The 26,357-nt window shown below is 56.0% G+C and overlaps 1 protein-coding gene across 2 annotated transcripts in view; it reads left to right on the top strand.

The window, feature by feature from the left end:
• QSOX1 (quiescin sulfhydryl oxidase 1) overlaps positions 1–26,357 on the top strand; it is a 36,641-nt gene that overhangs the window by 4,942 nt on the left and 5,342 nt on the right. For both annotated transcript variants that reach the window (XM_057726717.1, XM_057726718.1), the window contains exons 2-10: positions 2,520–2,620; positions 10,704–10,749; positions 11,288–11,390; positions 13,675–13,765; positions 15,734–15,879; positions 17,523–17,657; positions 19,921–20,050; positions 23,391–23,513; positions 24,322–24,469. In XM_057726717.1, coding sequence (XP_057582700.1) covers positions 2,520–2,620; positions 10,704–10,749; positions 11,288–11,390; positions 13,675–13,765; positions 15,734–15,879; positions 17,523–17,657; positions 19,921–20,050; positions 23,391–23,513; positions 24,322–24,469 — 1,023 coding nt within the window. The remainder of the gene's footprint in view (positions 1–2,519; positions 2,621–10,703; positions 10,750–11,287; positions 11,391–13,674; positions 13,766–15,733; positions 15,880–17,522; positions 17,658–19,920; positions 20,051–23,390; positions 23,514–24,321; positions 24,470–26,357) is intronic.

Raw genomic sequence — 26,357 nt, 5'->3', positions numbered from 1 at the left:
CTCTTGATCTCTCTGTCCTCGTTTGTAAAGCAGGTAAAATAGTGCCCACCTCCAATGGGGTGGTGGAGTGAGAAAATCTGGGGTGTGCTGTGGGCGCTCACGGGACACTGGCTTTCTGTCCTCTCCCCTCCCTGTCCCTTCAGAGCCTCGTGTCCCAGTGGGCAGCAAGAAACAACTCTGGCCCGAGGGATGGTGGCCTGCACTCTTGGAGAGGAGAGGAGAGGAGCGGTTGAGGCCTGTTGTCCTTGGTCACCCTGCCAAGTGGCCTTGTGAGACCCCCTGCCGGGGCCATCACTGATGGTCACAAAATTGCCTCTTTTCTGCCCTGAGGTTGAATTGACTTGCTGATTCTTTTGAGAACAGCCGGGCCTCTCCTGGGGGTCTCTCTCAACAAAGTGACCAGAGCCCTAGATGCAGAGCCGGAGCCAAGCCTGGAATGTGCCAGGTGGCCCTACGGGGTGACCTGTGCTTCCCAACCTCCCCTGGGCCTCCCTCGGGCAGGGGAGGAGCCACAGGAAGGAGGCCTGGGGTGTTCTCCTTGTGACCCAGGGCAAAACCCCAGCTCGCTTCTTCTGCATTCGCAGGTGACAGGCATTAACCTCACCCCCTCCTGGACCTGAGGCTAGAGCAAGGCTGAGAGAAGATGTTCCAGCCCTGGGGCGGCCCCTGGACTGGCTCGATTGTATAATTCAGTCAGTAGTCACTGAGCACCTATGGCGTGCGGGATAATGGGGAAGCCAGGCAAGGAGGACACAAGGATGAAAAGACACGTAGGGATGGACAGGCTTGTAACTGTGGAAACGAGAACAGGGTCCTGAGCCTTGGACTTGGAAGGCAGCTCATCCTGGGGGGGAAAATCCTGTTCAAACTGAATTTACCTGACAACTGGGAGTTTGTTAGGAGGTAAAGGCGGCCGTGGCAGTAGCCTAGACGAGTATTGTGCTTTCAAGGAAGGAGAAGACCTCAGTGCTCCTGGAGCATAATTTGGGGAAGTGGTAAGAGGAGGCTGGGTGGGGAGGGACCAGATCGAGAATGGTCCGATGCCTGTAGGTTTTCTTCTAGAGGCAATGGGAGCCAGCAAAGAATATTGAGTAGAGTGACAAGTTCCGGGACAAGGTAAGAGGTCCTGGCAAAGCCACTGGTCTCAGGGATGTTGTTGATGTTTGGATATTAGTCTTCTGTCATTAGTGGGTTCTGGGTGGGCTGCCTGTGTAAATCCCCCACCCCATCCTGCGCTCCAGGTGGGAGGTGTAGGGCCCTGTGGGGAGCATGTACAGCCCCTGCCACTCCTCAGTCAGGCTTGCTCCTTCCCGCCCCTGCCCAGAGACGCCTGTGCTCCAGGGTGCTGTGGGAGTCAGCCCAGACCCCCCAGGCTGGCACGCCCACGCTGGTGGCTGCCCGCCTCCCAGCAGAGCTGCCCCTGCAACCCACCTGGTCTCTGTAAGAGCCCTCACAGTCTGTCCTCTCCATCCTCCCCTCCGCCGGTTCACCCCGTTCCTTGGTTCTCTGTCAACTTGACTGACCGTCGAGGCGTCACTCCATTTCCTCCTTTTCTGCCAGGTGCCCCGCTTGGTCCCCAGGGCTGGTCTCCCCTGCGGCCACATTCCTTCCTAGCCCTGTGCCACACAGCGGTGCACGGGTGCATCGCCACCTCACCGTCTGTGCAGCTTCACGTGCACATCCTCCCTCCCAGCGGGAACCGTCACTGTAATGTGGCACTTTGGTGATGCTCCCGGGGCACCTGACCTGGGACTGGAGCTCAGGAGGCCTGCTTGGTAGATGAGTTTGTTTTCTGTTTCCCAGATCCTGGGCTGCAGCCCCAACGGTGCCATTGTTCTCTCTGCCAGTAAGTTCCAGCCCTGTGGCCTGGGGCCTGATGAGGGAGCAGCGAGCCCGGCAGCCGGCCTGGGGAGCTGTTAATCTCCTTCCAGCCTCTGGTCTCAGGGCTTCTTTCCCCCGGCTTCTAGATCCCAGGTGTCTTCCCCTTCCTCCCCCTAGACTTCCTGCCTCCATGTCTGGCTGGGGAGCCGGTCCCCACCAGCCTATGTCCCGCCCACCCAAGCTGGGCTGACAGCCGGCACCTCTGGCCACAGAAGCCTTCACCGAGGGTCCACTGGGGAATTCCAGACTCCTGAGGCGTGGTCTCACCCTTCTGGGACCGATCCTCTCTGGAGCTCAGCAGGGACAGAGGCAGCAGCCCAGAGGCTTTTCCCCAGGAGGGCCAGGCTGCTCTCACAGCTCTCCTCAGCTCCTCCAGCCCTGGGCCCCTCCCCCACCGCAGAATAATGGGGGAGCACAGGCTGCTGTACAGAGTGGGCTGCTGGTGCTATTTAACTGTGTCCTAAGCACAGGCTAAATGCAGGATAACCCAACTATCTCAGAGGCCCTTTTTTGAGGAAGGGGTGACCTTTCTCCTAAGAGCTCTGGGGGCAGGTGCGGTGGGCACTGGTGCATGGGGGAGGTCCCCAGGCAGAGGTGCCAGCCCCTTACTGACCTCAGGGTTTTTTTTTTCCTTTCAGATTGGAGGCCGGCGCTGAATCTCGCTGCCCTGGACTGTGCTGAGGAGACCAACAATGCAGTCTGCAGGGACTTCAACATCCCTGGCTTCCCGACCGTGAGGGTGTGTGACCCGGGGGCCAGCGGGCCTGGGGGTCCGTGCTGTTGGAGCACAGTGCCAGCTGCTCTGCGCGTCCCCTGGCGTCTGCCCTGCTGCTGAGCTCTGTGGGCTCCTCCCAGGCTTCTGGGCTGGACCTGTTTAAATCTCAGCCCCTGGACCATATACCTATTTTAGAGGCAGAAAGGGAAATGAACTGGGAGGCCGAAAAGAAAGAGGCTCACTTGGTCTGGCACTTTCTCCCCTTTGTAAGGGAAAGGGGCTGTGTGGTTGTGTTGGGACGGGTGGATTTTAGCTGTGAAAAGTGATCATCACGTGGGCCGGTGAGGGCCCCCAGCTCCCAGGGGCCTCTTTCCAATGCGTTCCTCTCCTGCCTGACCTCCCAGCCTTAGAGGCCTGATCTAAACCCTGTAAAACCAGGGCTGACCCACCTGTGGGCAGGATCAGACTCAGGGGGGCTCATGGTCCCCCAGAAAAGACCCTGGAGACACTGGCAAGCCGCATTCTCATCAGGGAAGTGCCTTGAACCCAAGTGGCTTGGAAGTGACCTGTCAGGAGAGCCTTAGTCTGATGCCTCAGGCAGCAAGGATCCCCGTCACGGGAGTCGTCACCTCCGACACATGAGGGCCCCGTCACCCCGGCTTTGGCTGCAAGTACCACGGGCTCTCTGATGAGGCCTTGCCTGCCAGCCTGCCCACCGCGGGGCATCAACCGCTTAATTAACATCTGGACAACTTCCAAGGCTCTTACATCGGAGGCCCTGGGAAGCCCAGAGCAGCAAGGCTGTGCTGTCATACTTAGTGCCCTCCCCGGGGCTCAGGACCGGCTGTAATCCAATTAGTTCTCTTCCAAATTAAAGAACCCGAATCCAAATCTCTCTCTCTCTCCCGCTATAGGCAGTTAGCCTGCTCCCACCAGAATGGCATCTAGAAAACCAGTTTCCTCTCTAGCCACGAAGAATAATCAGGAAATGCCTTTGAAAACTGAAAAGCCAAGCATTGTCCCCAGAACAAGAAATCTCTGAGTTCAGGCACTTCAGTTGCCAGGCAGAACCATAAACCATATCTGAGGCTGATGAGGCCAAGGGAATTCATCTGGAGAGAAGGCACCAGGCTCCTCCAGCAACATCCAACTCTGACTCCATGTGACCTTTCTGTTCTCACGGCCAGTGAAATCCTGCTGGGTTCAGGGTTTCCACGGCCCAGGAGAGCTCCCTCCTGCGCTCCTGTTACCACTTAGGCCAAGGCCCAAGTCCCCACTCAGCAGGCCTGAGCCAACAGCTACTGCTGTATCATTTAGCGGTGGCAGCAGAGACATTGTTTATCAACAATCTCCTAAGTAAAAGACTTCCATGACGGGGCCATTGCCCTATCCTTGGCCCCAAGATGTGTAACTTACATTCAGAATTACTCTCCAGGGGAGCATCGAGCCCTCCGTTCCTTGTGCTGAGCCAGAGCGTGCAGCCCCACGTGGGAAGCTGGGGAAAATCAGTGTGGCAGCAGGCGTCCGTGTTCACAGGCCAGTGTCCTTCTCCCAGTGAGACTCCACGCGGGGGTCCAGCCACTGCCCAGCCCCCTGGGAAGGGGGTTGGCATTGGCCCCGTGGCCAGGTCGGGACATCCTGTGGGGGCTCGGTGGCGCCTGGCACCTGGGGCGTTCTGTTTCTGTCTGGGAGAGGCTGGGGCTCCGTGGATGTGAAGGAGGTAGCCCAGGTACATCAGGAGATCCAGGAGCTTCTCAGCGCCTACCCGAGTCACGCAGCACACGTAGCCTGAGTGCCTCAAGTGACTCATCATCTCCTCAGCCGCCCAGCAGACCGTGTGTGGGAGGGGCGCTGGGAGGGTCCTGAGCTGGACTGCTTGCTGCCTCTACACGGGCAGCATCTGGGCTGGGCTGGGCCGGGCCGGGCTGGTAGTCACCTGTCCCTTTCTTGAGAGCTCCAGAGCCTAGTGTTGTGACCGCCCTTGGCCAAGCCCTCCCTGCCTCTCCTGAGAAGCCTGCAGTTCAGCTTCGGCAGGGAGAGGCACTCGGTCCCCTGTCCTTAGGTGCAAGTGGTTCTCGCTCCTGGTAGGTCTCTGCTTGAAGGCCCTAAGCAGTGGCTTTCAAACATTGTTACTGTGACCTACAACGTTTACAGCAAGATCCAGAAGTTGGTTCGTATCTGTTATCCCTAAAAAAATGGTTTCCTCAAACAATATTCTGAATAAGTGCAGTACATGCTATTTTCTATTCTGTTTATTTTTTAAAAATACTGGCTGTGATTCACTAACTTGATTTTACAACTTACCACTAGATTCCTTCTAGTGTTTAGAAAACACAACTCAGTTTCCAGATCTCCAGAGATTCTGGCCTGAAAGCCTGGTGTGCCTGTGGGCAGTGTGGCTGGACTCCCTAAGAAGCAGTGCGGACCCTAGAGGTGGGCCTGGCTGCCCGCAGGCCAGAGAGACAGTCCTGTTCCCCTGTCTGCTGTCCCCTGGGGACTGGAGCCTGCCCTTGCTCCACCCATCAGGGCTGAGAGCTCTAAGATGAGGACGTGTTGAACAGAGGGAAGGAAGAGTGTTGCCGGTGTGATGGGGACAGGCCTGCACAAGAGTCTGGCCACCCCAAGTGACATGTGTCATTGTCCCTTTCCTCTGCTTCCTGCCTCTTGTCACCGTGAGCAAACAGTGAGCTTCTACCACCCCAGCCTGTTTAGCAAACAACTGGCCCTGCAGGGCGAGCCAACTATGCAGGGCCTTATCAGACTGGAGCCAGTGCCCATCTGGAGGAGAGCAGAGGGGAGGGACAGAGAGGGTAGCTTAAAGCAGGTTCTGGCTGGTGCTTGGGGACCTAGAGGCTGGAACCTTGCGGGGAGAGGCTTTGGCACGGGCCACAGGAGTGTCCCTCGGTGGGTCATGGAATAGGACCCTTTGTAGCCAGAGGCCTGGCTGGGATTAAGACTGCAGGAAGTAGCAGCATTGGGTGGGAGAGAACAGAAGTCTTGCCTTTGCGAGATTCTGAGGAGATAATTGACACGAGTTGAAATCCTGGCTCCCCTGCTTACTGTCTGTGACTTGGGAAGTCGCTTAACGATACTCTAGTCGCCGGCCTCAGTTTCCTTGTCTGAAAAATGGTATGATAGTATCTACCTAGTAGGGTTGTTGCCAAGTGTGAAATGAGGTCTTACGTGTCAGAGTGCCAAGACACTATGGCATCAGCCAGATTGGCATAAATGTTAATCATCTTCCTTGCCGTCGCCCTGTGGGCTCACGGTAGCCCCTCTGTGATACCGCCTTTGAGGCAGTCCATCCATCAGCAGCTGCTGAGTGAATGTTTGCTCACCGTCACAGAGAAGCCAGACCCATAAGCCATGGCCGGAAACATAAGGGAGGCCGGCCAGCCAGGACATTGCTGTCCGCAAGGGCACTCGAGCTCCCAGCTGGTCGACAGGCAGCAAGTGATGTGTACACAGTGGACACTGGGGGCGTTTCCCTGGGCTCACTGAGCTCTTTCCCTCCCACATCCGAGAGGGCTTCATGTGGGAGGAGGAGTTCCCAGAGGATGGGGGACTTCTGAGTGGTGGTAGGATGGATGGGGTTGGCTGGGAGAGAGGAGCAGCGTGGGCAGGGGAGGATGTGAGAGCAGAGGACGTGGGCGGAACCGTGTGGGGAGCTGAGAAGGCTGGTCTGGCTGGGGCAGAGGCTCCTGTGCAGGGCTGAGGCAGGGCCCCGGGACGGGGGAGCCCAGGAATGGCAGGTCCTTGAATTCAAGGCTGGGGATGGGGGGTACAATCTGGGCTATTACTTTATGTAGCTCTTGTGAGATGTCAGGGAGGGGAACAGAACTCAGAGGGACATCTCCTGCCTCTCTGGAAAAAGGAGATAGGCCCCCCCCTCTGCAGTCACCTGCCCTCTGCAGGCGTCTCCTCCACTGATGGTCCACAAGGTAGGACCTTGTGCATCCTCATGGGCTCACAGTAAGATATTTGGAGGTCACTTTACTCAAAACTTGTTTTAAAAGCTTGGATTCAATGCCATTGATGGTCACCACTGGAAAGTGTGCTTTCTGTGTAGCCTTATTTGGCCCCCAGGAAGGCAGTTGCTCCTGGATAGGTTGGTAAAGACCTGCCCAATGCCGCCTGCTCACCTGCCTTTGGGGAGACGTGGAGGATGCCAGGGGCTCCATGGTTGTGGAAGGCAGAAGCTGCTGTTTAAAGTGTTGAGAGGAAAGGGACTAGGTGCTGACTGCTCCTAGAGGAAAGGAAAGGAAACTGCTGAAGTCTTAACCACCTGTTTTCAAGGAGTGGTGGTGGTTTCCCTTGAGTAGGGCACACGCCTCCAACAGCTGACTTAATAAGGATGCAGATTAATAAGAGGACAAAAATGTGCCCCGACTCGATTTTAATGTGATTTTTACATGAGCTTCCAAGCTGATCAAAGGGCAGAGATTCTTTGTTCAACTGAACAGATGTCTTTTGAGTGTTTCCATGCCCTAGACTCTGTGCCAGGCACCATGGGGCTTGCAGCGGTGAATAAGCGATAGCACTGCCCTCCCAGTTGGGAGGTGGATGGGTGAAAAGTTCAAGTTCATCGTAGCTGAAATGTAGGGAATGGGGGGCAGGGGGAGGTAAGTGTGGCTGGGGGCAGATCCCCAAAGGCCTTGAATACTCTGAGTTTGGACATTATTCCTTGGCAGTAGGGAGTCGTGGAAGGGATTTTAGGAGGAGGGACATGATTAGATGAGAATTGTCCCTTAGAAACCTAAGCAAAGTGGCAGTGAAAGTGATGGCTGGAGAATGAAAAGATGGAGCATATTGCCATTTCTGAGGGCATGAGGTGGAGACAGGTGGAGGCAGGTAGAGGCAGTTGTAGTGGTCCAGGAAGTAGGTGGTGGGTCCTGGTCTAGACAAGGCAACTGGTCTTGAGGACTGTAGAAGAGGTATCACAAAGGTCAGGTTCCAGAGCACAGGGGTTGTGGGAGGGGAGATGCTGGTCTGGGTGACGGGGGAGGAGGACGATCGCTGGGTGAGATAAGGAACGTGGGTGGAGAAACAGTTGGGGGAGGGGTGACTCAGTCTTGGAGAGTGTGTGCGTATTGGGGGAGGGGTGCCCTGACACCTGGAAGAAACAGAAGTTAAGACAGGTGAAGACCTGAGACAGAGTTCAAACCATTTGGACAGCGTAGATGACATCAGCAAGGGAGACAAACAGTGGGTTTGTGTGTCCATTCACCCATTTATCCACTCATTCATTCACATCACAGATTGAGCCCCTCGTTTGTGGCAGTGCCTCCCAGGGCTTTTTAAACAGAAGCGTGCCGTGATCTGACGCGTGGCTGGAGGAGAAACTAAGGGCAGGAGACAGCGCAGGAGAGGAGTCCAGGGCAAGGCTGGGACGAGGGTGAGGGGAAGGCTGTGAGGGTGGCTCCGAAGCCCTGGGCAGTGTCAGGGGTCCCTTCACAAACCAAGGGAGGGGGTGACGTGAAGGCAAAGAAAGGAGAGTGTCGGGAAGATCCGGCATTGAAAAAAAGAAACAAACCAGCCCTGGACGAGGGGGAGAAGCAGGCAGTGATAGCATTAGATACTGCAGCCAGAGCAGGAAGGGCTGGAAGGTCCTTGGACCAGCCAAAGAGAAGGTCAGCCGAGCTTTCCTGGAGCGGTCGCGGCTGAGTGGCGGGGGCACGAGCCACCGCCGGCTTCGCGGGAGGAAGGAGGACACTGTTTTGAGAAATCTGGCGGTGCAGGGAATCGGGACGTGCAGAACTGGAGAACCTCTATTTCCATCCTCCATCCCTTCCTGTCCTTTTTTTTTTTTTTTTAACGTTGGGAGGATTTGAACCTATTTGCAAGCATAGGGAAGGAGCTGGTAGACAAGGGGAAAGATGAACGTGTGATTAATTGATAGGAAAAAATTCCTCTAGCGTGTGAGGTGTGGGAACCAGCGCGCAGGTGGTGACATTGTACTGGAAGGTGGCTGGGAAGCTTCTGGGGACAGAAAGGAAGGCTGTGTGACAGAAGTAACTGGAGAGAGGAGGGGGCCTTCCCTGTAGCCCTGCACCTCATGGAGGAGGGGGGGTCTTGGAGTCCCTGCACTCCCCTGACGCAGGCTCCTGTCTGACGCCCCGCTGGCCGTGGCTGGGGCTTTCAGAAGACTCAGCTGGGATCTGGGGAGGCCTCCTTTAGATGGAGGTAATGCCAACCCCTTTTCATAAGGCACCTACTCAGGTCTTGGAGACCTGATGGTTGAGGAAGAAGAGCCACCACACTACTTTACAGTAACTGACAACGGCAAGTGTAGCCGTGGGAAAGCCGCACGGCTTAAGGCTTCATGACGTCAGTCGAGTTTCTATGCTCATGCGAGCACATCGAGTCTGTTCTGTCTGTACAGGAGCACCGTCACTGAATAACTGCAGGTGTAAAGATCATCCTCTGGGTTATTATCTCTGAGCAAACCAAACCCCAAATTAGGTGTGTCTTTTATTTTGTTTCTAGGAAACAACGTCAGCCCATAAATGCCTTAACATGCTTTATCTGCTTAATCTCATGTCACAATCTTGGAAAACTGTGCTCATTTTTGCAAGTATAGTAAGGATAGCATATAATTTTATTAAATCAAAATGTATTCAATAACTGCGAAGAACACTATTATGAATATATGTGGCCTGTGTCAGTGGATGGTTTTCACCCAGAATAGACGTTAACATTAATGCTCTAAGTAGAGAGAGAATAAAACAGGGTCCAGGCGAGGTCAGCAGGAGCAGGAGGAGGTTGCAGGTGGGGAGAGATGGGTGGCTTCTCTGCATCTTTGTTGTTCATGTGGGAAAGGGGGGCAGGGGGCCTCCAGATTTTAGTTTTCTGCCTGCAGATGTCTAGAACAGACAGATCTAGCTGATCAATGCTTCCTAGTGTTTAAAAGGAACAAAGGAAGAGGATGATGATGATATGATAATAATAATAATGTTAACATTTCTTGATCTCTTACTGTATGCACCAGGTACCATGCTGAGCACTTTAGATGTGTTGTCATTGAATCCTCACAGCAGTTCTTCAAGGTAGATGATGTCATCCTCATCTTAAAGATGAGAAGGTTCAGAGAGGTTAATAGATTGCCCTATGTCACACAGCAAGAGCATAGCAGAGCCAGGCCTTGAACTCAGGTCGGTAGACCTGAGGGCCTGCACTCAACCACCAGCTTGGGATAAGGCTGAACAGCCATGCTGTTGGAGACAGAGGCCCAAGGTGGCTACAGGTAGCTCCAAGGTTAGGGACCTTAGGAAGAGGCCTCTTCCCTGCCTGCAGGCTCTTCCCCAGGCAGTTAAGTGGCCGTCTGTCAGGACAACTGAACTCCATTCTCTCCTGAGCCCAGGAGAGCACAGGCCAGAGTTCTGGCAGCTCTCACCACTTAGACAGGAGCCCAGATTCTAAGGAGTTGTCCTCTGTTCTCTCTGTCCTCTCTCCCAAGGAGGTGACAGTCTGGGCCTGGGTGTCATGTAAGTGGGGAGAGAGTTAAACTGGCCCATCTGTAACAAGGCTTGTTTCTGCAAGGCCTCAAGCCTACCCCTCAATAGGACCAAACTGGAGACCCCTCCCTTCTGGAGTGTCTGCTGAGCCCGGCTTGGGGTCCTCGGTGGCCAGAGACACCAGCCGCTCTGCCTCTTTTCCAAGATAAAGGAGCCAAGACAGATCGCCTTAGAGGGCAGCTAATATTTTCCAGGGGGTGGGGGTGGGGTATGAAGTGACTTCACTTTATTTTTTCAGATGGGCCTGCATCATTTATTCGTAGAGTAACTATTTTCTAGTCCCTATGTGCTGGGTCCCGGTGCTTTGTAAACAGGCCACGTCCAGTCAAGTGTCTGAGACGCAGCTTCCCTGGGGCTCCAGAGCTATGGGGGCAGGGATCGGGTGCAGGACACTAGGGAGAGGAACCAGAGTCCCGCTCCAAGAGCAGAGACCTCCTGCTCCCATTTTACAGATGAAGACACTGAGGCTCACAAACGGTATTTCCCCCAAATCGCCCCGTTTAGTAAACCGCTGGGTCTCAAACGCAGACCCGACGGGTGCAGGTGTTAATGCTCTTAGCTCCACTGACTCTTGCCTGTATGTTTGCTTCCAGTTCTTTAAGGCCTTTTCCAAGACTGGCTCAGGAGCGACACTGTCAGGTGGGTGTCCTGGCTCACGGGGTCCCACCGGCACTGTCAGCGTCTTCCTCTCCCCCTTTCACCTGGGCTTCTGCTGGGGTGAAGAGAGCCCAGCAAGGTCTGCAGGGTGAGGAGGTCCCCCGTGAAAGCCAAGTTTGTGTTTTCCTGGAAGTGCCCTTCCCAGCCAGCCTGGAAGATACCTTCGGGAAAACCAGGCTAAAGAAGCCCTTCCATTTGGGCCCCTGCTGGGAAGCGGGGAGGGTCACATGTTCCCAGAATAGCCCTTTGTGTCAGAGTGGGGCTGGCAGACAGCGTGGAGGGGGCCCTCGGGGCCCAGGTCTGAGGCACTCTCTCCTGCCCTGAGGGATGGGTCCCCCTCATGCTTAGGGCCGCAGGGGCGGCCCCTCCCACCCCGTACAGAGGAGGACCGATGTGCTCTGTTTTGCTCAGAACTAGCTTGTGCCCTGGGCCCTTTGCTTCCGTGAGGGAAGCTGACGACGGCACTGGGATCCGGTCACCTCTCTTCACGCCCCTTGCCTGTGTCCATCTTCATTTACAGTGGCTGGTGCTGATGTGCAGACGCTGCGGGAGAGGCTGATTGATGCCCTGGAGTCCCACAGTGACACGTGGCCACCCGCCTGTCCCCCACTGAAGCCTGCCAGGTATTTGGAGCTGGAACAAGCCCGGGGCAGCGTGACAGGATGGCAGGCCTGGCAGTGAGAGGACGGTGGGGACGGCGGGGCTGGGGACCGGGTTGGTTCTTCCTGTTGCCTGTGGGGCAGACGCCCAGTGGGCCGGAGCCCAGAGCCGCCTGGAACCGCTGGTGGAGGGCTTCCTGCGGCTGGAGGTCCTACCCGAGGAGCCCTGACTTCCTGGGGCTGACTGGGATGCAAGGGCCCATCCCACTGGGTGGGAAGGAGAGGATGGGCGGGGTTCTCCGGGTCCTACCTGCTGCTGCTTCTAACAACCTGGAATATTTGAGGGATGCAGCTGGATTTCACATGATGTAACCTGGGGAGGGTCACTGAGAGGGTGGGGCGTGGGGAGGAAAAAGGGAGACAAGAAGCCGTTTAGAGGAAAGGGGGTGGAGGGCTGAGAAGCACAAAGCCCTGTAAATGAAGGTGCTTGTTTGCGGAGCCGAGGCTGTGACGGGGGGAGGGGCAGGCGGCTTTGCCCCCCGCGCTGCGGAGCTGGTGTCCTGTATCTGCCTGCCAGGCAGGCTCCCAGGATTGCCTCTATTCTAGGACACCAGGGTAACGAGGTGCACAGGGTCTTGCCCTGACTCTTCCACACAGGGAGACAGACCGATTGAAAACACGGGGTCCTGCCCTTCTAGACGAGAACTCCGGACAGGAGAAAGCCCACCTTAAGGGGCTGAGAACACAGTGAAGGTTCCAGGTGCCCAGAAGGCCTCAGGAGGCAGACACTGGGGCTTGAGGCCCCCTAAGTTTGTGTGCTGGTGTCCTGAAAGTTGAGACCCTGCTGAGAGAGTGTGTTCCCAAGTGTCAGTTGGTGTTAAATCCAACTCACAATGATGCTTTTATCATTTTCCCCAGTTCTCCATCCTCCCAGAGGGCCTCACAAAGACCCTGAACTGCGCATATGGTCTTGGTTTGGGGTTCCACAGCCAGACCCCATCTCTCCAGGAAACACCCAGGCTAGCCCTACCCTGCTGCTTACTTCTTCCACTTCTCAGTGACCGTGTCTGTCTCTCTCTTTCTTACACCCACACCTCCCTCATGGTGCCTTTTCAGCCCAGAGGGATCTCAAAAGCAACCAGCCAGGTAAACCTGCCAGCCTGTCTCAAAGTGATCCTTCTAGAGAACTTTAGGGAGGCGGCAGAGACCTGTGATGGAAGGTGGACTGCCTCTTCCAGAAGTGTGAGTGGGAGTGGACGGGACGGGGGCAGGCTCCATGAACCCTGTGGTTCTTCTGCCAGCCTAGGGGAGGTCTGGTGAAGTTGCCTGAGACACCACCCGCTGCCATCCCAGGGGCTGCCGGTATCCATCCACCCACTGGGGTGTCCTCTGGCCCCCACCTCCCTGGCATGTCCGTTTGTACTGTCGCTGGGCTTCACTGGCCCCGTGTTGCGCCTTTTGTTTGGAGGTAACCACTGCCACGTCATTGGATCCGGAGGAGGGAAATAGGTCATCGGGTTGGGGATAAAAGTAGATGCCGTCATCTCCCATTACATCTGATGATGTTCTGCTTTTAACTGAAATAAGGGCACCAATCATTTTTGTATTATGTAATTGTTTTCTGTTGAAACTTGAATTTTTAAAACAACTTGTATCTTAATTCTTTGATTTGGGGGAATAATAAAATTTGCCTTCTTATTAATTTCCACCTTTGTCCTAGGGCCCTAGTTTCCTCGTCTTAAAATAAGGAGGTTAAAATCTTACAGTAAGATTAGGTATCTTGTAAGATGTCCTGTACCCAGGACTTTCTGATTCTTTAATTCCTTTCTTATGCATGCTCCAGGAGAGGAAAAAGCACATCTCCCAGTTGGTAGTGACTTGGCACAGATTAAGGCTTGTGTCTGATGGGTAGTAAACACCGGCCTGTTAGGGGACCAATAAAAACTGCACTCTAAACCTAGGCCTTGCCCAGAGCATAGAAACAACTGATCTCAAAGCATGCCTCCCCAGGTCTCCTCCCGAGACTGCCCATACTCACTCCTGACTTTGAAAAACAACCCAAATAGGTGGGTAAAATGAAGAACCAGGTTTAGGTAACAGGCAGAGAGAGTCTTTTTGAGAATCAAGGTTTGGTTTTTACTCCCACTGGAGGGCTGGCATGGAGAGACTTCCTCCAAGTCTTGTGTTCAGACAGGGGAGGAGGTGTGCGTGGCTGTACTCACAGTACTGTGTCAGCCACATCTGCTGTCACCAGCAGTTTTGCTTTCATTACCACAGAGAAAGTGACTGCCAGCATTGTCTCTTGCAGGCTGGAGGAGATTACTGAATTCTTTGCAAGAAATGCTGAAGAGTACCTGGCCCTGATATTTGAAAAGGAAGGCTCCTACCTGGGTAGAGAGGTGAGTTGCCTGCAGGATCCGGCAACTCCTGGGTAGCCACTGGGAGAGAGCCCAGTGTGTTCAAGAGCAGGACTGGTCCTGTGCGCTTCTTAGCCCAGCACTGGCCTGACCCCTGCAGGGGGAAACGGGAAGTGCAGGAGCTGGACCTTTCCGTTTAAAGCCTTTATGTGTTTTGATCTTCCGTGTGGAAACTGAAAATGATAACACCTGCCGTTTATCGAGCGTTGCACTAGATTGCTGACACACTTAATTGCTAATCTTTCTAATTAAAACAAATAGCAGGTCGAAGATCACACAGCCAGTGAATTGGTAGAGCAGGACTTTGAACAAAGCTCATGTTGTTTCCACACTGCCCCGCCCCCAAAGAACTGGCGTAAAAAATTTGGGAGGAAGAAACATCAGAGAGCATCTAGTCCCTCTTGAGGAAATGGGGTCCCTTCCCAGGTGAAACAGATAACAGAATCAGGCAGGTTGGAACCTCCACGCCATCACTTATGTGGTATGTCTGTGATCACGTTATTCAACCTTCCTGAGCCTCATTTCCCTGTCTTTGAAGTGGTGATAATTACCTTTTCTCAGAGTATGGTTGGGAACAGCAAGGGAGGCCGTTTAGGGGAAGAACCTGGATGAGTGGCACAGAGTACATGCTTTATAAAGATCCATCCCCAACCCAATGCAGAGAGCCCACCATTCCACTGCTGCCTCATGGACTTTGCAGGCCACTGGGCTGTACCCAGATGCAGAGGTGGGACGGGCCAGCGCCCGGGAGATGTTCCAAGGCGGTGCAAGGAGACAGAGCAGGGATGAAATTAAACACCGCTGTTGGCTCTGAATGGTTTTCCTCATGAAACTCACCAAGCACAGTTGAGTGCTCTGAGCTGTCTCCGAACCTCGCAGCCCTGAGGGGGGAGCATGGAGGTGGGAGGGACAGGGAGCTTTGCTGAAGGAGTGCCTGACCCTTCTGGTCCCATTCCCAGCCTGGGGTCATGCCTGTGGAGATGCTTGATAAGTGTTCTTTGGAATCAGCTCTTCCCCCTGTGCTCCCCCCATCTACCTAGTAACCAGGGGCAGGGGTCCCATGTCCATGCAAAGGTGCTCAGGGACGGGTAGTTTGAGAGGCAGGAGGGCACAGGTGGCCAAGAGCCCCGGCTCTGGAGGCAGATTGACCTGGGATTTATAGCCCAGCTCAGGCGCTTGTTGCATGTGTGACCTGATCCCATGATGTCACTGCCGAGCTTCAGTGTTTGCATCTACTATACAATAGGAGTTTTATTTTTTAAACAAATACTTATGTATGTACTATTTACTAGTTATTGTTAGAAGCACTTTTATAAAATTAACCCATTCAATATTCTTAACATCCCTTGGAGGTGGGTATTGTTACAATTTTGCAAGTAAGGAAGTTGTCAGGGAGAGGTTTAGTCTGGCGGGGCCAGAATTTAAACCCAAGCAGCCGTGGTATTCTGTGCCACCTGGCTTGCTCTCCTAGTCATTGTTCCTATTCCATAATGAGTGTTATTTTGAAGATTAAATGAAGCAATCTGTATATAGAACATAATATGTACTCAACACATATTACCTAATATTATATTTCTCCTTAATTTTTCTAAAAATAAAATCGTGTCTAAGTATGTTTTTCTGATTTGGAATATAGATAGAAAGTCTTACAAATATAAGAATAAAAAACCACATTTTGTTATGCCTTTTACAAATTGTTTTCATTGGAAAGAAAATTACCTTAAATTGGGACTGTCCTCAAAGATTCAAGACGTGTGGTCTGCACAGTTCTGAGCAGGCAGTGTTTGCACTCCTTACTGTGGGGTGGATGTGGTTGGTTGGTGGCGGGACAGTCTACTCTTGGAAGGGTTTCCAGTCTGGCTAGAGCACAGCCGCCACCCAGGCGCCTGCCCAGGGCTGCCTCTACCAGTGGCTTGTCCCCCACACCCAGATGTCCTACTGTCTCTGCAGGTGACTCTGGACCTGTCCCAGCACAAGGGCATAGCGGTGCGCAGGGTCCTGGACACAGAGCGTGGCGTGGTGAGCAAGTTTGGTGTCACCGACTTCCCATCTTGCTACCTGCTGTTCCGGAATGGCTCTTCCTCCCGGGTCCCCGTGTGAGTGTCTCTGTGCCCCCTCCCCTCTCCCTGTGCTCCTCCTTTCTTCCTGCCTGGAGAGGCTGCCAGCCTTTCCTGGGGGCTGATATGTTCTTTCTCCTGAGTCTTCTGAGGAGTCCGTGGGCAGGCAGGGAGCACCCTCTGCAGGAGGAGCAGATATCTGCCTATGGTGGGGTGGGGTGGGAGGAGGGGTAGGGAGGAGGGGGGGGCTCTACAGCCAGGAGTCGGGGCCCAGAACGCTGCCCCCGCCCCCAGCTCGGCAGTCCAGCCTCAGGTCCCTGGCGCACTCAGCACCCGGCGGGCACTTCTGCGCCATCCCCACCGCAGCCCTGGCCCTATTCCCCATCCTCCTCTCTTCACAGACAGACGTGCTGGCAGGCTGCAGGCCTGGCAAGCACTCAGTGATGCCTGACCCTCCCTCCCTTCGGTTTGCTAATTGCAGAAAAGTTCATCAGGAGCCAGACAATAGCCCGTTCCAAAATGCCAAGAGAGAACAATCAGGCCCGCCGCAGCCCCTCCGTCAGGCTCCTGCTGCTGAATGGCCGGTTCAGTGGCGCCAGATGGTGCCTCGGTGCCCTCCTCGGGCAGATGATTGATGTCCGCCCCGGCCCCGCAGGCAGGAGCGCGAGGGCCAGGGAGACCAAGCCTGGCCTGAGACGTCCAGTGAGCCGCTCCTCAGGGCCGTTAGTGCCATCCTGCACCGGGGCAGGGCAGCGCGGACACTGGCCCTCGCCCGGCCTGGTCCCCTGGCAGCGCCGGGCCAGGCCTCGTCCGAGAGCGCCGCCGGGACAGGGAGGGGCAGAGAGCGCCAGTCCTGGTGGGGAGCGGACGCGTGGTTTCCTCTCTTGGAGTTGGTGGAGGGGAAAATTGTTTGTGACGAGGCTGCTTCCGAGCCATCTGCTCGTGGATGAACACTGGGCCGGGACAGTGGAGTGGAAAACGGTGCTTCCCGATGCCAGGTCCCCGGGGTGTCCCATTACGCCGCTGGTCTTCACATCGCTCCGTCCAGTGGCCCTGACCGGGAGGTGTCACCTGCCCTCGAGGACTCCTCTTTGTGAGAAGAGAGAGGAAATCAAAAGGATTGTAAAAGAGTTGGGAATTTTAGTGGTTTGGGGTTGTTGCTGCTATTTTTTTTTTAAATCACATATCAAACTCCCTTGACCTCCTTGGGGATTAATGTCACCTCTGGTACCCTGGAGCAAGCTGATGAGTTTCCTTGAGTCCACGTGCCACTTTGTACCTTTGGTCTCTGGGGAGGGTCGTCAAACCCACCATCCAGTCCGTGGCCAGAAGTAGCACTGTTCCCAGAGGGCCCGCCTGCTCCCGAAGGTGCCCTGTCTCCCCACCTCCCCAGGGCAGGTTGAGGAAGTCACGGGCCCAGCCTCTTTTCCAGGTGAGATTTTGATTTCAGACTGGTGTCAGAGAGGCTTTCCACAGCATGAGCAGTGAATAGAAAGGTTAACGTGAGGTGGGGGTGCCCCGATTTTGACCTCAGTGCGGATGAGACCAAACCAAGTTCACATAGTTCTTAACAAACATTTCCGTCAGGTGAGCCACCCGCCTCCTCTCCTGCCGTGAGCTAGCTCTGGGGTTTTGTTCCTCCATGCTCACTGCCTCTCCCTCGCGGCTCCCTTCCCTCACAGGCTTATGGAATCCAGGTCTTTCTACACAACGTACCTGCAGAGATACTCTAGGGGCACCAGGGATGCTGCCTGGACCACGACTGCGCCAACCAGCACTAACGCGGTAGCCCCCACCGTGTGGAAGGTTGCAGATCGGTAAGGCCACGCCTGGTCCTCCTCCCCCCTTCCCTTCCCCACCCTCTCCTCTAATCACAGACCCCTCCCCGCCTTTCTGTTCCTCATCACAAGTTTGGCACAGGCCATCCTGAGCCCAGACCCCTGAGGGCTGCCCGTGGCCTTTGGGGGCCCCCGGCTGCTGGCCACGCACAGGAGAGTCTTAAATGTGTGGGGGCAGCAGTGTCTGCTGACTGTTCTTCATGATGGAATGCATGCTTTCCGATGCCCACATTCCTTAGGCTGAAATCTATTCAAGACCAAGTAAAATCAGCTTGGAAGGAAAATCTGCAGCCTCCAGAACAACTTCCCACCCAAGCAATTATTTCTTCAGCACGTATTTTTGAGTACCTGCTACGTGCCAGGCACAGTGGATATCGATTGTGCCGGGCGGATGTAGTCCCTGCCTAGAGTTTATAGTCCCTTCATAGCATCCCTTCTAGGAAGGCACCCGACCTCACTTGAATACCCCTGGTGTCAGGGAGCTCACTGCTTTTCGAGGTAGCCAGTGTCATCATGCACAGTTGTGAGCACAAGGAAACTGTTCTTCTCTCTGAGGCTCCTTAGCTCTGCCCTGGTGGTAGAATTTCTGCTTGTTGGGCAGGGAGACGAGGCCGTAGACCTCTTGCTCTGGCCCCCGGCGGGGTACCACGTGGAAATGGCTGACCAGGAAGCTCAGAGCTGAGTTCAGAGGGCAGCCTCCACGAGGGGGCTGCGTGAGACACCTCGGGGCAGGGTCACTGGATTTCAGGAAGGGTTTTGCATCCCAGCACGAGGGTCTCTGAGGGTGGAAAGTGCAAATGGAGAGGTTTTTAGTAAATCAGGCGAGAAGGAAAGAGCAAGTGAGAGGTGGGGATGGTCATCATAAGCATTCAAGTTATAACTGAGATCATTCACGTTGCCTGACGGCCGACACGTCTAGCCTCACGTGCCGGCTCTGCTGGGCACTTCTGTCCATCACCTCCTTTAGTCAGGGGCCGCTCCTTGCGGCAGAACACCAGGACAGAGGGCAGCTGAGGTCCCAGGGCCTCCAGGAAGTGGAGCAGAGAGAGGGGACTTTGGCACAAGGGTAAAACGCAGGTGGCCACAGTGCTCACCTCATCAGTTGAGCTTGTTGGCTCCCCCCTCCCCCTGCTGCCCCCAATCTCAGAAAGCAGGTGGGGCAGGAGTCCATTTCACAGGTGAGATCACTGAGGCTGGACAGGTGGGTTGAGTTTCCCGAGCTCCCATAGCTAGCCCACCAGAGAACGCAGCGAGGACCCAGGGGTCAGGAGGCAGGGGTAGAGAAGCTGCCCTTCGCTCAGGGCCTGGAGCCCAGATCCCACAAGAGCCTGATGGGCACCAGGTGGAGCAGCCAGCCGGGAGCCTGCAGCCCTCCCACCTGCCTGATGCCCAGGGTCTGGCAGCTGCGAGGACATCAGCCAGGATACATATAAACCCCGCTTCCCCTTCTCCCCAACCCCATTCTCAGCCTTGACGGGCAGCCAGACCCTTGGTCTTTCAAAGAGGGCCCAGCCTCTCCAGAGCCACGTTGTGTGGGTGCCCCGTTGGTCTATTTGTCTGTCCCTACGGATCTTTGTTCAGGACAGAGAATGAAGCTCAGCCTTCTACTAGTGGCCGGATTAAAACACCTCTAGTGAGTGATGGGAGGGGCTGGCCCTGGACGTGCAGAGAGGAAACCCCACGCTATGCCAGGAGCTGCTGAGAGTTTTGTGTTTGTGCTTTTGTTTAATTCTCTCTGCAAGCTACCTGTGAGCAAGTTATTATTATCCCCATCTCACAGATGAGGAATTGAGGCGCAGAGAAGTTAAGTAATTGGCCCAAGGTCACACAGCTAGTTACCATCAGAGCCAAGTGCTAACTTATTTTTATTTTATTTTTATTGAAGTATAGTTGCTTTATAATGTTGTGCCAACCTCTGCTTTATAGCAAAGTGACTTAGTTATACACATGTAGACGTTCTTTTTTTAATCTTCTTTTCCATTATGATTTATCACGGGATATTGACTATAGTGCCCTGTGTTGTACAGTAGGACTTGGCTGTTTATTCTATATACACTGGTTTGCATCTGCTAACCCCACGTTCCCAGTCCTTCCCTCCCCAACCCCAAGTGCTAACTCATAGGACTCTGTGACCGCCAGTAGCGCCTCTTCTTCTCTCCCTTTGGCCCTGGGTGCTGCCCTCCCCAGCCCCTGCCCGATGGTTAACACCCCTGTCTCCCTCTGGCTCCCGCTGCGTCCTCAGCTCCAAGATCTACATGGCCGACCTGGAATCTGCGCTGCACTACATCCTCCGGGTCGAAGTGGGCAAGTTTTCTGTCCTGGAGGGGCAGCGCCTGATGGCCTTGAAAAAGTTCGTGGCGGTGCTGGCCCAGGTGAGCAGGGCCCTGGCCTCCCTTGTCTGGCCGCTCCACACAGGATCCGTGCGCATCCCTGAAGCAGGTGCCGGGCCAGCCTGGGGGAGTCAGCCCGGCCCCTCCCTGGGGAGCTCGTCGCCGGGCGGCACGTCTGCATCCGCAGCTGTCCCAGTACGCTGTGGGCGGCCACCCTGAGGTCCCAGCTCTCCCCCCACCGGCCCCGCACCACCAGGGACAGCCCCCTTCCCCCACCCCACCCTGCACAGGGGGTCCGTGGGACACAGGGCCAGATGCCCTGGGGATATTCCCAGCCTGCTCATTGCCGGTGGCTCTGCCGGCCTGAGTCCTCTGCCTCTGGCCAAGCCTGGAGTGTGGCCTTTCACTCCCTGCCGTGATCACTGGGAAAAGAGAACCCGTGGACCCCACAGTGAAGGAAAGAAAGCTTTTCTCAATCTCTCTTCCCTCCCAGACACTGGCCAGAGTCTGACGCAACTCCCTGGCCTTAGCCATGTCTTCATTATTCCTCTGTGGTTTCCTGCCAGCCTGGCTACTCCACCAAGTGTAGCTCCTACTTACGGAGGACCTGCTGTGTGTCAGGCATTTAATCCTCTTAATCTCGCTGCAGGGTGGCAAGTACTACCGCCATTTAAGAGGTGCAGGTTGCTCGAGTGATTTGTCTTAGGTCTCCCATTAGGAGGTGTCCTGGCCAGGATTTGAACTGAGGTTCCAGGTTTAGAGCCCTTTCTCTGCCACACTCCTTGCTTGTCTCTGAAGGTGAGATGCCAGCCACCTCTTCCCTCTGCACCTGCCGCCACCTCCCTCCCTGCATCCTGCTCTGTGGCTCCAGGTCCACCGCCAGCTCTGCCCTACTTAAATCCCGTGGCTCTGGCTGCTGGGACTGCTGAGTCAGATGCGGGCTCCGGTCCCCTTCAGAGGCTGACTGCTGACTCAGCCACCCTCCGCCCCGGGAGCCCGTCTGAGCCCCTCCTCCTGGCGCAGGTCTGCGGGCAGCCAGGGCTACTCCTGGGGGTGGGCTGCGTCTCTCCTGGGAGCTGCCGCCAGCCTAGTCCCTCTGCCCCCCTCACCAGCCCTGGACATCTGGTCGGCTTGGCTCAGTGACGGGCACGTGTGGGGACACCGAGGGCCCTGTGAGGTGACAGGTGCTTGTCACAGTGCTGGTCCAGTCTGAGGCAGGACGGCCGTCAGCCCCTCTCAGATGCCCCGGTTCTTCAGCCCAACCTGAGAATAGAGCCTTTCCTCGGAGGCCCTGTGAGCTGCTTGGTCCTCCAGTCGCTGAGGCCCAGGGTGGCTGGCCCAGAGAGTCAGAGGGCAGAAATCCTCCAGTAGTTCCGTGTGCTGTCTTCCTGCCTGCCACGTGAGGTGGGGCCCCAGGAAGCTGAGAGGGGGTCCCCTTACCCCCCTCAGTCCAGTCACTCTGAAGGACTCCTCCCAGGGGAGTTGTTTACGGTGTGCTGCTCGCATCTCTCCGCTGGACTCACAGCTGGTTTTGGTGCGACCTCCAGTGGGGCTGTGGCAGCCAGTGTGAAGGAACAGAATGAGACCCAGGGAACGCCCGAGCGGGACAGAGGCTTAAGTGGCGCCCTCTCAGTGGTGCCCGCCGAGCGTCTGCCCTCAGCAATGCTGGAAGTGCGTTTGGGGTGGAGGAGTCCTTCCTGCTGGAAGCCAGGGCCCTCAGAGAGGAGAGCGGAGGGCTGGGGGGCACACACGCGGGGCCCCTGGGTGAGCTGCACAGCACGGCCCCTGGAGGCTGCCCAGGGTTCTGGTCCTACCCCAGCGCGCGTGGCAGGCATGGCAGCAGCTCCTGTTTCTTGAGCTCTGACAAGCTGTCCGACGCTGCACGGGGCTCCTCTGTGTCTCAGCTGGTCCTTATTTCTCAGAACAGACGCCGTGGGGTGGGAGCTAGCGTTATCCCGTCACAGAGCGGGGATGGAGGCCCAGGGGGTAGAGCACCTTGTCCATGGTCCCCCAGCCAGTGAGCGGCTGAGCTGAGGTTTGCACCTACGTCTCATCTAACCCACGTCTTTATCCACTGTGTGCGTGGGGCACCAAAAACCTGAAGGGTGTCAGTTCCCTCTGCCCTCTCAGCCTTGGGGGCCTGTCAGCTGTGGATGGGGCCCGTCGGGAGGCCCTGGCCTGGGGCCCAGCTGGGATCTCCCTGCTCCCTCGCGGAAGCGACTGGCAGGACTGGCCACTGGGTGGCGTGTGGTCACCAGGGTTTCCCCGCCCCCGACGCCGGGTGACTCCCCAGAGTCCAGAGCCCCTTAATTCATCCTTCCTCCTGGCACTGTGGCCTTAGAGGGCATCATCCTTCCAAATCAGGACGATGGGTGAAGGTCAGTGAGAAATGCTGACCCGAAGCTGTAAATCTGTGTTGCGAGCCCAGAGGCCCGTGTGAGCTGACCAAGAGGCAGTGTGTCAAAGCACAGGATTCCTCCTGGCCTCCTCTCCCACTGCGGGCCAGTGCCAGCCTGGAGGTTTGATCAGACTATGCCACGACTGTCTCGGAGGACTGGGTCCCTTTGCAAGTTTTTCTATTTAGGGATCATTCCTGTCTCCAGCGTCCTTCCTCTCACAAATGTTTTTCTTTGCTCTGTTTCCTCTGAGTTTCTCTGTGTTGTCCTCTCAACCTGCCTCTTCGTGTTTATCTGACCTGCTGTGCTACTGCAGCCCTTTCTCTCCCTCCTGCCGCGTAAACACACACACACACACACACACACACACACACACACACACGCATGCATCCGTCCTCCTCCCTGGAGTCCTTGTGGTTTTAAAGTGCTGATACTAATCAGATTTGAGTTGACTTATTGTCAGAGTGGCTTTTCATGCTCCGCAGAGACTACTGGGAGTTCCCATCAAGATTTGGATCTCGGCTCTAGCCCCTGCGCTGCCTTGTCCCCCTTGGCAGCCCATGGAATACAAATGAAAGGCCATTTGCCAGCCTAGCCCAGCTGGTCAGTTAGCGAGTCAGCTGCTCTATCAGGAGATCACCTGCAAAGAGGCCCGTGTGGCCCGGAGGCCCCAGCAGCCCTGGGTAGCGACACAGGCCTTCCTCCCAGTGGGCATGTGGTCGGGGTCAGTCCCGGAGTCCGCAGTGGCCTTGAGGGCCCAGCCCCACTGAGCGCCTCTGCCCACCCCTCCCCCTCACCTTTCCCGGGTGCCTCAAAGCAAAGGCAGTGAGGAGCGCACATTTGGGTCTTAGGCAGGATGTTTTCCTGGTGGTTTTGGAGCATTCCAAAAACCTGCCTCGGCCCGCTTCAGCCTGGCCCCCTGCCCTCCCCGGGACTGTGGAACTGCAGGGGAACTCTTTCTCACTCTCTACTTATCGATCCCATAGTACTTCCCTGGCCAGCCCTTAGTCCAGAACTTCCTGCACTCCGTGGATGATTGGCTCAAGAAGCAGCAGAAAAAGAAAATTCCCTACAGTTCCTTTAAAACCATCCTGGACACCAGGAAGGAGGTGAGTCTGGGAGGCTGAGGAAGATCTCCTCTTCATCCTCGATGTCTATGGGAATGGGAGGCATTCACCCCGTCACCTCTGACCTCTGGCACCAGTCCGCACTCAGGACGGAGGCAGCGGAGGCAGTGATCTTGGTTGGGTCCTTCCATGAGTAATGAGTAAACTGCTGTCTGTTGAGCTCTCTCTGTACAGCCCTCACTTAATCCTCACAGCATTAGTGGGAGGTAGTATCCCCATTTAGCAGATGAAGAAACAGAGGTCTAGCAACTTGTCTAAGATGGTACAGCCAGTAAGTGGTCGGGCCAGGATTTGGAACCGGTTGTGAGACACCGGTGGTGAGACACGGTGGTGAGAGAACTTTAAGCTACAGCTCTCTGTTGCCTCCCAGCACGGCTACCCTCCAGGGGCAGCTTCCTGGGCTCCTGCTCTCACCACTGTTTGCAAAGGTGGACACGTCAGCCAGCAGAGGTGCAGAGCCTCACAGACGTGTGGGGGTGTCAAAGCTTGAAGGGACCTTAGAGATGAACCCCCTTGCTCTACAGAGCGGGACTCTGGGGTAGAGTAAGGATGTGACTTACTCCGGTCTGTGTCACGGGTTCTCAGACCTCCTGCTCCCTTGACGGGTGTCACCAGGGGAAGAGACGCGCCACCTTCGAGGTGATAGGCTGAGCGAGGGACCGTTTGTCTCGGGGCTGTGTGCTGACCTGGGGTCTCCCGCAAGGCGCTCTCCCACGCCAACTCCATTTCTTCTCCACGCCAACTCCATTTCTTCTCCATACATGCACTCACGCTCGTGTGTGTCCCTTAGGGCACTGTGATTGCCGAGAAGGTGCACTGGGTGGGCTGCCAGGGGAGCAAGCCGCATTTCCGGGGCTTTCCCTGCTCCCTGTGGATCCTCTTCCACTTCCTGACCGTGCAGGCAGCTCGGCAAAACGTAGACCCCGCACAAGAAACAGGTGAGTCCTGGCCCGTGCACCCGCTGGGCCTCCGCCTGCCCCCGCCTGCCCTCTGCTGGCTCCCGGATGCGGGCCTGGACTCAGGAGAGCCGCGCGGTCCTGCCGGCCGCCCCCAGGGTGGTGCCCCACGACATCGGGGTGGTGCCCCACCAACTCGGCGGCGGGAGGCTGCTCCCTGGCTTTCTCGTGGTCATCAGCCTGACTTATTTTCAGTCTTCATGAAAGAGTCCTGGTTCTATTTTTTATACCCCCAGGAAGAAAAGAACTATGTCTTTTTCACAATTCATGCGGCTGATATGGTGGACTCTGAACAATTTTGCTGTATTTCCCACGGAAAAATCATTTTCTAGGGGAAGCTGGGGAAGCACGTTTCCCCTTTTGCACCATTTCATCCCAAACCACGCAGCTGCTCTCCACGACCCACACTGCCCACAGCCCCACACAGTGACCGGACGGGTGGGCCTCCCGTTCAGTCCTGTTCAGTGAGGTCCCAGGCTCACGCCAGGCCCTGGCCCAGCCTGGAGGATACAGAGGAGGAGGAGACAGTCCCTGCTCCCAGGGGACGGTGAGACAGGGGGGCACAGGGCCCAGGGAGAGAGGAGGACGTGCGGGTGGAAGAGAGGGAATGTGCCACGCCGTCGGGAAGACAGGAGGAGGTACGTGAGGGGGAACGATGGACAGGAGTCCCCGACAGAGGAGACGGCCTGCGCAGAGGCAGAGGGAACTAGAGGGGCTGCTGGGCGTGCGGGCAGACAGCCAGTCTGTCAGCCCAGATGTACGGAGCATCTCCAAAGGGCTGGGCCCCGCTCGAGGCGTGGGGTACAGCAGTGCGTGCCGCGAGACGTCCCTGCCTCGAGGGGACCATGTTCCAGTGGCAGGAGATAGTAAACACACAGATAGATCATTTCAGGTGTGATGGTGAATCTGTGAAGAAGACGGAGCCACGCGGTGAGGGAGGGGGGCTGGGGGTGGGCTGCTGTGTTGAGGCGGCCTGGCTGGCTGGGGCCCCTGTGCTGAGACCTGATTGGTGAGAGGGAAGCAGAGGGGGGACCTCTGGGGCGAGAGCCTCCCAGGCTGTCTGAGTCTGCTCAGGCCACCATGACAAGGTGCTACACGCCGGGTGGTTTAAACAACAGAAATGTATTTTCTCACTGTTCTGGAGGCTGGAAGTCCACGGTGAAGGCGTTGGCAGGGTTGGTTCTGCTGGGGCCCTCTCCTGGGTTTTGTAGATGGCCGTCTTCTCCCTGGGTCTTCACATGGTCCACAGTGTGTGTCCCTGCCTGTGTCCAAATTTCCTCTTCTTTCAAGGACACCAGTCATATTGGATTAGGATAACCCCGATGACCTCATTCTCACTTTAAAGACACTGTGTCCAAATACAGTCACCTTCAGAAGGTCTGGGGGTTAGGACTTCAACGTAAGAATTTCAGAGGATGTCGTTCAGCCCATAAAACAGGTTAAGGACTAGCAAGTGCAGGGAACAAGTCTGGCATGTGCGCAGCACCAAAAGGAGGCCAGTGTGGCAGAGCCTGAGAGTGGGGAAGGCAGGAGAGGAGGTGGGCACTGGGAGGTCCTGGTGAGGGAGGGCGTCTCTGCATTGTGAGACTCTCCTGGAGAGCCTAAGAGGAGTGATGCGCACTTTAGAGGGATTTCTGGGTGGCGGGCGGGCTACAGCAGAGCAAGGTGGAGGCAGGGGAGCCAATGAGGGAGTCGTGGAACCTGTCCGGGAGAGGCGGTGGCAGCCGGGACTAGGGCTGGAGGTGTGCACGTGGAAGAAGGGGGCCGATTTGGGAATATTTTAAAGGTAGAGCTGGTAGGGCTCAGTGACAGGTTGGATGAGGAATATGCAGGATTAAGGGCATTGCCTGAACGTCAGGCGGAGGATGGT

The sequence above is a fragment of the Hippopotamus amphibius genome, chromosome 3, assembly GCF_030028045.1.
Source record: "Hippopotamus amphibius kiboko isolate mHipAmp2 chromosome 3, mHipAmp2.hap2, whole genome shotgun sequence".
NCBI classification, from domain to species: Eukaryota; Metazoa; Chordata; class Mammalia; order Artiodactyla; family Hippopotamidae; genus Hippopotamus; species Hippopotamus amphibius.
Note: the sequence above shows the minus strand (reverse complement) of the source record. Positions and strands in the feature narration are given on the sequence as shown.